Raw genomic sequence first — 12,162 nt, forward strand, 5'->3', positions numbered from 1 at the left:
GGAGGCGGAGCTTGCAGTGAGCCGAGATCGCGCCACTGCACTCCAGCCTGGGTGACTGAGCAAGACTCCGTCTCAAAAAAAAAAAAAAAAAGAATACTTAAATGATCCTGCTGATCACGGTGTTCTAGTAAGAAAGTGCTCTGCTAGTGATGTTACAGCATATTGCACATGAATAATATTTGATATCTTGCTACTCTTTTCTTATACTCTGCCCCAAACCCAAAGGAAGATTAAAAAGAGAAAAAAGGTAAAGGTATGAAAGAACCTTTGGTGACTCAGGTGGCTTCAGATTTACGAGTGACAAAAACTTGCAAGCAGGTTCTAGGAGACTTCACTGCATCCATATATGCTGTTAATAGTTTTTTTTTTTTTTTTTTTTTTTTTTTTGTGAGATGGAGTCTCACTCTGTTGCTTGGCTTGCTGCAACCTCCACCTTCTGGGTTCAAGTAATTCTTCCACTTCAGCCTTCTAAGTAGCTGGGACTACAGGCACCTGCCACCATGCCAAGCTAATTTTTGTATTTTTAGTAGAGATGGGGTTTCACCATGTTGGCCAGGCTGGTCTCAAACTCCTGACCTCAAGTGCCCACTCCGGCCTCCCAAAGTGCTGGGATTACAGGCATGAGCCACCGCACCCAGCTTGTTATAGTCTTAAAACAGTCTACACCAGGGGTTGGTAAACGTTTCCTATAAAGGGTCAGATAGTAAATATTTTATGTCACTATGCAACTCTCCACAGTAGCATGGAAGCAGTCATAGACAATACATAACTAAATTAGTGTGCTGTGTTCCAGCAACGCTTTATGGACACAGAAATTCACTTAAAATCCATATAATTTTCACATGCTATGAAATATTACTCTACTGTTTTTTTTTTTTTTTTTGGTGGGGGACAGGGTCTCACTGTCACTCAGGCTAGAGAGCAGTGGCACCATCACAGCTCAGTGTAGCCTAGACCTCCTGAGCTCAAGCGATCCTCCTATCTCTCAGCTTCCTGAATAGCTGGGATCACAGGCACATGCCACCATGCCCAGTTAATTTTTGTATTTTTTGTAGACATGAGGTTTCACCATGTTGCCAAGGCTGGTCTTGAACTCCTGGATTCAAGCAATCCACCTGCCTTGGCCTCCTGAAATGTTAGGATTACAGGTGTGAGCCACTGCACGCAGTGATTTATTTCTAATAGATGTAAAAATCATTCTTAGTTGTTGGGGCAAATAAAACAGGCTTGCAGGCCAGATTTGGCTTGGGAGGTATAGTGCGGACTGGTCCACATGATTGGAGAGTCAGCAGGCTCTTACTCTCAGACTTCCTGGTCCTCACCAGTCTATTTTGTAGTGGCTTCTTCCTTTCAGCCACTGTTGATGGGACTGTAAGGTCACTGCATGTGACTGACACCAAAAGAGAAAGGTTCTTTTAATAAATCTTTCCATACTATCTAGAAGATTTTTTTCAGTTTTATTTCTTAAACATATAACAGGGTATCATAAAATGACATAATAAAACTAGATAGGTTATAATAGATTTTCTTTTGTTTTTAAGAACAATGTTTTTAGGCCTAGTAATATTACTTAATAAAAAGAACAGATATTTAAGGGACTGTACATTTTTATTTAATAAACCACATGGCAAAACAACACTTTAATAAATGTATAGGAAATTACAATTTGTAAGTTGCAAATACAGTACATATATATATATATATATATACTTTGATCTTAATTAACATGGACAAACCCCAGCTTCAAAATCTTTCTAAAATCAATTATATGCAAAATACCTGGTTTCTGAAAGGGCATATGATAAAGTATATACAATTTCTTAAACTGTGATATGGCTTATTTAATAACATGTATTTATTGAGAGAAGCATAAACTTTCCAAATATACAGTATCTTCCAGGTAGAAAGACGACATACTGGCACATTTCAATTTTGTGTTGCAGTTATTTGAGAATATACTAAATTACACTATTTAAATGGACACTGTCATAGATTTAACTGGGAAAGTCTTCATAAATGTTTTCCAGTCTTATCAGAAATCAAATTGGTCCTCAGTGATTGGAAGAGCAGGTTAAACCCTTTATAAGCGAGAATTCAATGACGGGTGGGCCCGAGTGCACACATGTAATTCAATACTGAGGAACTCCCACAACACTGTCTTCTAATTTGCATGCTCCCACGAACATCACAAATAATATACCTGATTGGCAATCAGTGAAACAAATCTCAAGCCCTGGCTGTCAAGATTCACACGACACATCTGGAGTTAGGTTTTGCAAACTGTATTTTGGCTACAGAGATATTGAGCTTTATCAATTATTTGGAGATCAGACTTGCCTCCCCTCAACATAGCATATAGTGATGTGTGTTCATTTATGACTAATAACCAACTGGCTCATGAGCTTGGCTTGGTTCAAAGACAAACTGAACCAAATGAACTAATCTTATATCTAGGAAACACTCTGTAACTTTAAATTTGCTATATACAAATCAGAGCCGACAGCAAAACTGCCTAAAACCTTATTTCAAAGGGGCTCATATTCTGTAAGAACACCATATTATGTTGAACCAATAACATATATGCATAAAAGGAAAACAGATTTAGCTAACTGCTTGTTTCAGAATCAAATGATTAATTCTACAAAAGCTGTGAGAATGGCTGTTTTGAGAAACATGACGCAGAGTCTTCTTAGCAATGATATTCACTGGTGGTTGCGCAGTGTAGTCTCTTTGTCTACCACACTTACTCTACGAAGTCCAGCATGCAGAGAAATCTGGATCAGAAACAACCAGCCATTTTAAAAAGGTTCTTTCCTACCTGGAAATACATTTCTAAGTGGTGCCTTGTCTCTGAAAGATGATTTTCCTCACATTAAAATGAGAGAAAAGCTCATGTGTCTGATCTTGATTATGTCTATTCTGGAAAGTCTACCAAAGACAAACACTGTCAGGTGGGACACCTGGGTTCAAGAGGAACACTAAGTCTCATAAGAGCAAGAAACTTGGTTTTAGAGAATGGAAATAAAGCACCCAAAGTTGAAAAGAAAACAGTAAAATAAGAAAACCGGTGATGTTGCAAAAAACACTGATGGGAACTCTTAAGTTGTAAAAATCTGCACTCACATTACATAAGGCATAGCTAATGGAAACGTATGTAGGAATTACAATAGCTTCCAGTTCTGCATATCAAAACCTTCTGAGATATGCCTTCTTCAATTACACTCCCATTACGTTTCTAAGGCAGCATATTTGTTAGTGGAATAATAGATCTTTTCCTGAAACAGATCAAAAGGCTGCATCTGGCCATAGTTGTAAAACACAGGTTTATGTACACAAGTAACTCTGATTATTTGCAAATATTAATTAAAATATGTCACACCAAAGAACTGCCAAGTTTTTATATTGTGGTCTGTGGCCCTGTCGTAATCTGTTTTCCCAGTGCAAAATTAACAATGCTATGTGTTCATCCAACTTAGTCACTGCTTTTCACAGGGCATAGAGCTTGTTGAGAGCTCAGCTGAGAAGTGTAATGAATGGTTGTAGCTCAACAAGTGAAGGGTAGACCAAACGCTTTTTGTCAGAAGTCATTCAGTCCTTGGTCCTATCTGCTTTTAACGTCCTTTTCTGTGGGTTTTGTTGTTACAAAAAGTGAAATCAAATTCTCAAATCTCATAGACTCAGTAAGGTACAGATACAAACTAGGTAGTTCTTGCTACAAAAACAAAGCACAGGAAACTTTATGTGTACCTCACTTTAAGCAGAACACAATAGTTAAGATTTACAAAAGTTTAAATCTTAAACTTTTGGCCGGGTGCAGTGGCTCACACCCTGTAATCCCAGCACTTTGGGAGCCCAAGATGGGAGGATTTCTTTGAGCCCAGGAGTTCAAGACCAGCCTGGGCAACATAAGGAGACCCCATCTCATTAAAAAAAAAAAAAAGACTTACAAAGGTTTGCAGTGTTTCTGTATTTTACAAAAGGATTATTTTTGGCTGGGCACAGTGGTTCATGCCTACAATCCCAGCACTTGGGCAGGCCAAGGCAGGCAGATCACTTGAGCTCAGGAGTTCAAGACCAGCCTGGGCAACAAGGTGAAACACTGTGTCTACCAAAAATACAAAAAATTAGCTGGGTGTGGTGCTGCATGCCTGTGGTCCCAGCTACTTGGGAGGCTGAGATGGGAGGATCGCTTGAGCTCAGGAGGCGGAGGCTGCAGTGAGCCGAACTGTGCCACTGCACTCCAGCCTGGATGACAGTGAGATAGCATCTTAAAAAATTTTAAAAAAAATTCTTTTCAATACTCAAATGAATTTTAGCCTGTTTTATCAAATACATTTTTAAGGAACAGGTCGATATAAAAAGCGAGATATGCCTTTATAAGATAAAGTTTATAAGAAGCTCAATAGATATAAAAAAAGATTAGAGTATGATGAATATTTTTTTCCTTTCTACTTGCTAGATACTCAAAAGTTCATAAATATGTCCAGATGTCCACTGAAATATCTCTCATTTATTCTTACTTGGTTTCTATATGTAAGAATATTTTGATTTAAATAGTTTATATGCTCCTGAAATTTCTGAGAAATTCAAGTCATTATTTTAAATGACTTTACAACAGGAATCCCATCATGTACATTTTCTTTTCCTTTTTTTTTGAGATAGGGTCTCATTTTGTTACTCAGGCTGGAATGCAATGATGTGGACATGGCTCACTGCAGCCTCAACCTTCCGGGCTCAAGCACTTCTGCCACAGCTTTACAAGTAGTTGATACTATAGGTGTGCATGACGCCTGGCTAATTTTTATATTTTTATAGAGACAGGGTCTCCACAAAAGACCATGCTGGTTGTGAACTCTTGGCCTCAAGTGATACTCCCACCTTTGCCTCCCCAAATGCTGAGATTACAGGCATGAGCCATTGTGTCTGGCCACATAAATTTTCAGTTCAGTTCAACAAACATCTACTGGGTTTCATTAGAGGGACCATCAATCCTTTTATTGACACCATTAACTCCCAACAATCTTATAGGTAAATCTGGGTTTTCTTATCTTAGGTTTGCTTATAGTAAGGTACTTGGTAAGAAGATAAAATGTTTCCTATTCTTCATTTATATTGTAAGTCATCTGCATCCTTATCTAGAATTTCAACTCACAATTTGCCTGGTACATTGTTACCCTACTCTGATTCTTAGAGGAGCCCAAGAACCATATCCATTTTTTGTGTAAGAAACTGTCACTGTTGAAAAGGGACTCCAAATGTACATAAAAGATAATCTTAAAACCAATGGTTGCAAAATGAAAGATGAACAGTTAAGCTCCTTCTTTAACAGAGGCATTTACAATCAGGTTGCCTTCAGTTTGGAAACCTCTATGTTTTGTTTCCCTGCAACACAGATTTAATGTCCATCCCTATCTAGTGCTTTAAAACACACACACACAGGCCAGGCATGGTGGCTCATGCTGTAATCCCAGCACTCTGGAAGGCCGAGGCAGGCGGATCACCTGAGGACCTGAGGTCAGGAGTTTGAGACCAGACAGGCCAACATGGCGAAACCCCGTCTCTACTAAAAATACAAAAAAATGAGCTGGGTGTGGTGTACCTGTAGTCCCAGCTAGTTGGGAGGCTGAGACAGAAGAACCACTTGAACCCAGGAGGCAGAGGTTGCAGTGAGCAGAGGTCACACCACTGCACTCCAGCCTGGGTGACAGAGTGAGACTCTGTCTCAAAAACAAAAACAAAAACACACACATACATAAGGTCAAAAATCCTTTACATTTCTGTTTTCTCAAAGTAATGTCTTCCCCCAACCCCTTGGACATTTCTGCTATGGTATTATTGGAAGACCTCAAAATTGTATTTTAGGGTTTCTGGAGTCCACGGAGAATCCTAACCCATATCATAAAACATTAAATATATAATAAAACATAACCCACATCATAAAACATAAAATTCTCTCTGGAGTAATGTAGTGAAACTATATGTGAAAGGTGGGAATTATAAACTGAACCCTCTAGCGTTTACCCTGAAAGGCACACACAGATGACCTGGTGTGGAGGCAGGAACCAACGTACCACACTTTTTGTACAAATTGTTGGCAGTTCTTAAAGGGACAGAAGATTACTGTTTACATTTTGCAGTCTCTTGCCTTTTTAAGACAATTCCATGAATGATAAAAGTGATGTCGGGAAGACATAAACCTGAAACTCCAACAGCCATCCTCGCTCCTTTATTTTGTTTTAAATCATTATATAGTAATTTAAGTTTAAGACTAACTTCAGCCATTCAGAATAATATTGAAAGTATTTCCTAAATCATTTAATAACAGCGACCACAATAAGTAAAGATTTGGTTCTAAGATTACAAATAATCAAAAATGTTAACTTTGAGGTTCAAAACCCTGTAGCATCTGGAAAAGGCTGTTTATAAAGTATAACCATAACAATAACATTAAAACTTACTTGTGAAATAAAACATTTCTGAAACACTTAGAATACATGCTTATTCCACTTTTGGGATAACTACTAGTACTTTCTGAAATATGTTGGGTAGTGATTTCTGTAAAAAGAAAGCAGCAATTCCAGAAGCTGGGTGTCGAGATTATTGTACATAATAAAAAAATTCAGTTTTCCAGCACTGGCTTAATATAAAATGGACTTAAAAAGTATTTTTAAATGCAAATATTGAATTCTTGATGCTTCCTTTAAGATATGTACTCTGTCAAATTAATGAAGTATGATCTTGGATTGTCTTCTATGAGGTATCTGTAGAGTCACGTCTCATTCTGTAAACAGTGTTTGGGAAACATCTTCATCTGAAAATTATGGCAAAGTCTCCTTTTACCATTAAACAGAGACTAGCACTGTCAGGCTGGGGTGACTGTTTGAGAGACTGATGCTTGATATGGACACAGCTGTCAGGGATTCCATTTTCTCATTTAGGTTTGCATTTATTGCTCTCAAGTCTGTGACTGCAGGATAAATAAGGCAGGAGTCCCCAAAATGTATAAAATTAGGGACTAGAACTCTGACAATTTGCACAAGTTCTGTCCACTTCTTGCCTGTAACTCTGAAGCTGAATAGTACATCTATACATGCCAAATGTGTTCAATAATAAATGGTTTGCTTTGGACTGTACTTCCTCCCATTTAGATGAACTTCCAGGAACTGCAATGTCAAGAAAGTATCATTACTATCCATTGTACAGTTACATCTTGAATGAGATACAGGGAAAAAAACAACTGAAACATACTGGGAATATATTTTAATTAGTCTGATTTCTACCCTCTCTAAGCTATTCTGTTAGATAAGTATGTCAATTTACACATCCTTAATGGCTTCTCATTATTCTAACTTCTCCAGTCTACTCTCACATAGAGAAAGAATACCAGACATCAATTACAATCCTGTCATTAAAAGATCTTATGCACATTAAAAGTAAAACCTCATGCATGTATTATTTTGATTTAAAAAGCATCAATAGCATGAATCTGTGAAATGACTCGAAGAAATAAAAATGTTAAGAATCTAGCTTTGGCCGGGTGCGGTGGCTCAAGCCTGTAATCCCAGCACTTTGGGAGGCCGAGACAGGCGGATCACGAGGTCAGGAGATCGAGACCATCCTGGCTAACACAGTGAAACCCCGTCTCTACTAAAAAATACAAAAAACTAGCCGGGCGAGGTGGCGGGCGCCTGTAGTCCCAGCTACTTGGGAGGCTGAGGCAGGAGAATGGCGTGAACCCGGGAGGCGGAGCTTGCAGTGAGCTGAGATCCGGCCACTGCACTCCAGCCTGGGCAACAGAGCGAGACTCCGTCTCAAAAAAAAAAAAAAAAAAAAAAAAAAAAGAATCTAGCTTTTCCGCCGGGTGCGGTGGCTCACGCCTGTAATCCTAGCACTTTGGGAGGCTGAGGGGGGCCGATCACCTGAGGCCAGGAGTTCAAGACCAGCCTGACCAACATGGAGAAACCCTGTCTCTACTAAAAGTACAAAATTAGCCAGGCATGGTGGTGTATCCCTGTAATCTCAGCTACTTGAGAGGCTGAGGCAGGAGAACCACTTGAACTTGGGAGGCGGAGGTTGCAGTGAGCAGAGATTGTGCCATTGCACTCTAGCCTGGGCAACAACAGTGAAACTCTGTCTCGGGGAAAAAAAAAAAAAAAAAAAAAGAATCTAGCTTTTCCTATGTAGAAAAGAGCATGGGAAACATTCTTTCTTTCTTTTCTTTTTTTTTTTTTTGAGATGGAATTTCGCTCCTGTTGCCCAGGCTGGAGTACAATGGCGCCATCTTGGCTCACTGCAGCCTCTGTGTCCTGGGTGCAATCAATTCTCCTGCCTCAGCCTCCCAAGTAGCTGGGATTACAGGCACATGTCACCACGCCCAGCTAATTTTTGTATTTTTAGTAGAGATGGGGTTTCATCACGTTGGCCAGGCTGGTCTTGAACTCCTGACCTCTGGTGATCCACCCACCTTGGCCTCCCAAAGTGGTGGGATTATAGGGATGACCCAACGTGCCAGGCCAGGAAATATCCTTGTTTTTTTTTTTGAGATGGAGTCTTGCTCTGTCACCCAGACTGGAGTGCAATGGCGCGATCTCGGCTCACTGCAACCTCCACTTCATGAGTTTAAGCAATTCTCCTGCCTCAACCTCCCGAGTAGCTGGGATTACAGGCATGCACCACCACGTCTAGCTAATTTTTGTATTTTTAGTGGAGACGGGGGTTTCACCATGTTGTCCAGGCTGGTCTCGAACTCCTGACCTCAGGTGATCCACCTGCCTCAGTCTCCCAAAGTGCTAGGATTACAGGCGTGAGCCACTGAGTCGGCTGGGAAATATTCTTAATGCCTTTAATCTGAAGGTTAAAATCAATTTGTAATATCTTTAAGAGACAGAAAATTATTGTTCTGGTATCAATACTGACCTGCAACTTACCCTTTAAAGAGCCTTTTGTTTAAGGCTCTTAACAAAAGCCTTTGTTTTTTAAAGACAAGGCTTTGGTCTTAAATCTTTTCAGCAGAAAAGTCTTCCTACATAATTACAAGCAGGGATGTTTAGTTTCAAAGGCAGAAGTCCACCAAACCCAGGCCCATTTACTACCAGCAACATACTTAGCTGTATGTGAACTATGGCAGTCGATTTTCCTGAAGTGAGAGACCAGATATTTAAATCTTCGACTGAATATACATCTTCTATTTTCATCAAGGCTTCTTTGACATAGTCTACATTCAAATGGCTTGGCACACCTATTAGGAATATATAATTTAAAAGTAAAATTTATTTTAGAAAAAAGGAACTTTTACATTACTGATAAGACATTTCTCAAAGAAAACAAATGGCTTTGCTAAATTCAGTTTAAACAAATACTTTAAAACATTAATACTTTAAGATAAACCATGTACACATATATTTTTATTGAAAATGTAAGATATATACAAGAGTGTAATGCATACTTTAAAGACATACTCATTCTCACTAAAAAGGAATGCCAATCAAACTAGAATACTTCATTAACAGATAAGCTACGACAAAAAGGAAAAAAGAAGGAAAGAAAAGAACATATAATGATGATAAACCTATTGTTAAGAACTTTTATTTTCATGCTTACACATAATATCAGTAAGGGAAGGAAGCAGTAAATACAACAAAGTCACAAGTTAAGTGGGAATTAAGGAATTAATACATAATCTAGAATTGCATTCTTGTCCTAGTGCCACAGTTTATTAGCAACATGACCTTAAACAAAGTATGTTATCCCTCTGAACCTCAATTTTCTTATTTGTAAATAGGGATAATTTACCACATTATCTGCCTTACCTACTCTGCTTAGCTATTATAAGTGTCAAATGGGTAAAAGATGGGAGAGTGCATTGATTCTTAAATGTTATATACATGTAAGGTACTGTTATATAGCCTAATAGGTATTAGTAGAAAGTAAAAGATGTAATTCCTATTCAGAATGTCCCCTGACTCCCAATCTGCTTTAGGGATGTAATAAACTCATAATGAGGATATTAGTGAGATCTTACCTTCTAGTATTATAACTACTGTATCCCATATGATTCGAAATGTTGTAAAAGCCACAAGTAATGAAAATACGTATGTACAGATGGGATCAGCAATCTTGTATTCTGGCTAAAGGGTAATAGATCAAAATTTATGATTAAATATAGACAGACATAAAACAGACTACGAAGCAAAGCAAGGAATATGTCCCTTCTTCCTTGATTTTCTTTAGCAGAATTATAGAATATCTTTAAAACTTGGATATTGTAATTGAAAAGCATCTTCACTCTATCCTAGACTATTTACATTACTTGCCTCATGGGACCTATTTCCAGAAATGTAATCACTTGTTCTATTGCTCCTTGTGCCGTCTCTAAATCTTCTAGAATATCAGAGTGGGAAAGAATTTTGCGTCTGTGTGTGTGTGTGTGTGTGTGTGTGTGTGTGTGTGTGTGTGTATTTTTAAAGACAAAGTCTTGCTATGTTGCCCAGGCTGGTCTTGAACTCCTGGGCTCAAGTGATCCTCCAGTCTCAATGGGATTACAGGCACAGCCACTGCACCCAGCTCTGGAAAAAGTTTTAGCAGCCACTAGTCTAAGCCCCTTACAATAAAGAGGGAACTCAAGTTTAGAGTTGAGGCATTTGCTCTCAAGGTCAAAGCATTAATGGCAGAGCCAAGACTAGAACCCACCCAGGTCTCTGGATTTTTAGTCCAGTGCACATTTTACTACTAGCAATTCAATCACGAGTTTTAAAATTGAGTTATCTGGGCAAGCATCATGGCTCATGCTAGTGATCTCAGCACTATGGGAGGCTGACGTTGGTGGATCACTTGAGGCCAGGAATTCAAGACCAGCCTGGCCAACATGGCGAAACCTTGTCTCTACTAAAAATATAAAAATTAGCTGGGCATGGTGGTGTGTACCTGTAATCCCAGCTACTTGGGAGGCCGGGGCACAAGAATCACTTGAGCCTGGGAGGCAGAGGCTGCAGTGAGCCAAGATAGTGCCACTGTACTCCAGCCTGGGCGAGAGACTGAGACTTTGTCTCAAAAATAAATAAACAAATAAATAAATAAGAAAATTGAATTATCCAGTGAAGGCACTACAAAAGCCAAATATAGATAAGTTACCCTGTGATGTGATATCATCTTGTTTACTGCTAACAAAAGAACTATAATGACTGTCAAGTAAACTTATATCAATGTAAAATGAATAGAACTGGCATTGATGTCCAGTATACTGATAAGACAATCAGCCTTACTTTTCATGTTGAAATTAAATACATTTTAAAATAGAAAAATTACCAATCATATTACCTTGAATCGTATGATGTATGCAGCTATTAGCACACCAACACTCTGTACCAAATCTCCCAAAGCATGTACAAATGCAGCTCTCACTGCCAGGCTATCCTGCCCATGGCTGCGTTCACACCCAGAACCTGTGGTAGGGGAATTTGAAGGCAGGGAGTGGGAATGGGAGTGATGGTGACCAGACTGGTTCAACAGAAACCCCATTCTGTTAAAAATAAAAGAAAACATTATTATTTTTCCTAATATTGACAAAAACATTTGTTACTAGTCAGACACTAATGAGGTAACATGGAACTCATTTATTTAATAAATTTGGAGCAACTATTATTTATCAGGTACTGTTCTAGGTGCTGGGGTCAAAACAGTGATAACACAGACATATCCCTATCCCCATGGAGCTTATGTTCTAGTAGAGAAGGCAGAGAAGCCAACAAATAAATACATAATGGGCCGGGCGCGGTGGCTCAAGCCTGTAATCCCAGCACTTTGGGAGGCCGAGACGGGCGGATCACGAGGTCAGGAGATCGAGACCATCCTGGTTAACATGGTGAAACCCCGTCTCTACTAAAAAAAAATACAAAAAACTAGCCGGGCGAGGTGGCGGACGCCTGTAGTCCCAGCTACTCGGGAGGCTGAGGCAGGAGAATGGCGTGAACCCGGGAGGCGGAGCTTGCAGTGAGCTGAGATCCGGCCACTGCACTCCAGCCTGGGTGACAGTGCGAGACTCCGTCTCAAAAAAAAAAAAAAAAAAAAAAAATACATAATGTACAGCCAGGCAATGTGAAATGCTTTGGAGAAACATAAAGCATTGTAAGGGAATGGAGGATGATAGGCAGAGTGGTAAGGGAA

At 39.3% G+C, this 12,162-nt stretch overlaps 1 protein-coding gene and 1 long non-coding RNA gene across 2 annotated transcripts in view; one reads left to right on the plus strand and one right to left on the minus strand.

The window, feature by feature from the left end:
* LOC144329859 (uncharacterized) overlaps positions 1 to 12,162 on the plus strand; it is a 67,880-nt gene that overhangs the window by 29,019 nt on the left and 26,699 nt on the right. The window lies entirely within an intron of this gene.
* The window catches only part of SLC30A4 (solute carrier family 30 member 4), a 46,716-nt gene continuing 36,143 nt past the window's right edge, over positions 1,590 to 12,162 (minus strand). Inside the window, exons 5-8 of the mRNA XM_015142145.3 lie at positions 11,317 to 11,518; positions 10,022 to 10,127; positions 9,104 to 9,238; positions 1,590 to 7,163 (exon numbers count right to left, since the gene is read on the minus strand). Of these exons, the coding sequence (XP_014997631.2) occupies positions 7,009 to 7,163; positions 9,104 to 9,238; positions 10,022 to 10,127; positions 11,317 to 11,518 (598 nt within the window). The 3' untranslated portion in view covers positions 1,590 to 7,008. The remainder of the gene's footprint in view (positions 7,164 to 9,103; positions 9,239 to 10,021; positions 10,128 to 11,316; positions 11,519 to 12,162) is intronic.

This window comes from Macaca mulatta, chromosome 7 (assembly GCF_049350105.2).
Source record: "Macaca mulatta isolate MMU2019108-1 chromosome 7, T2T-MMU8v2.0, whole genome shotgun sequence".
NCBI classification, from domain to species: Eukaryota; Metazoa; Chordata; class Mammalia; order Primates; family Cercopithecidae; genus Macaca; species Macaca mulatta.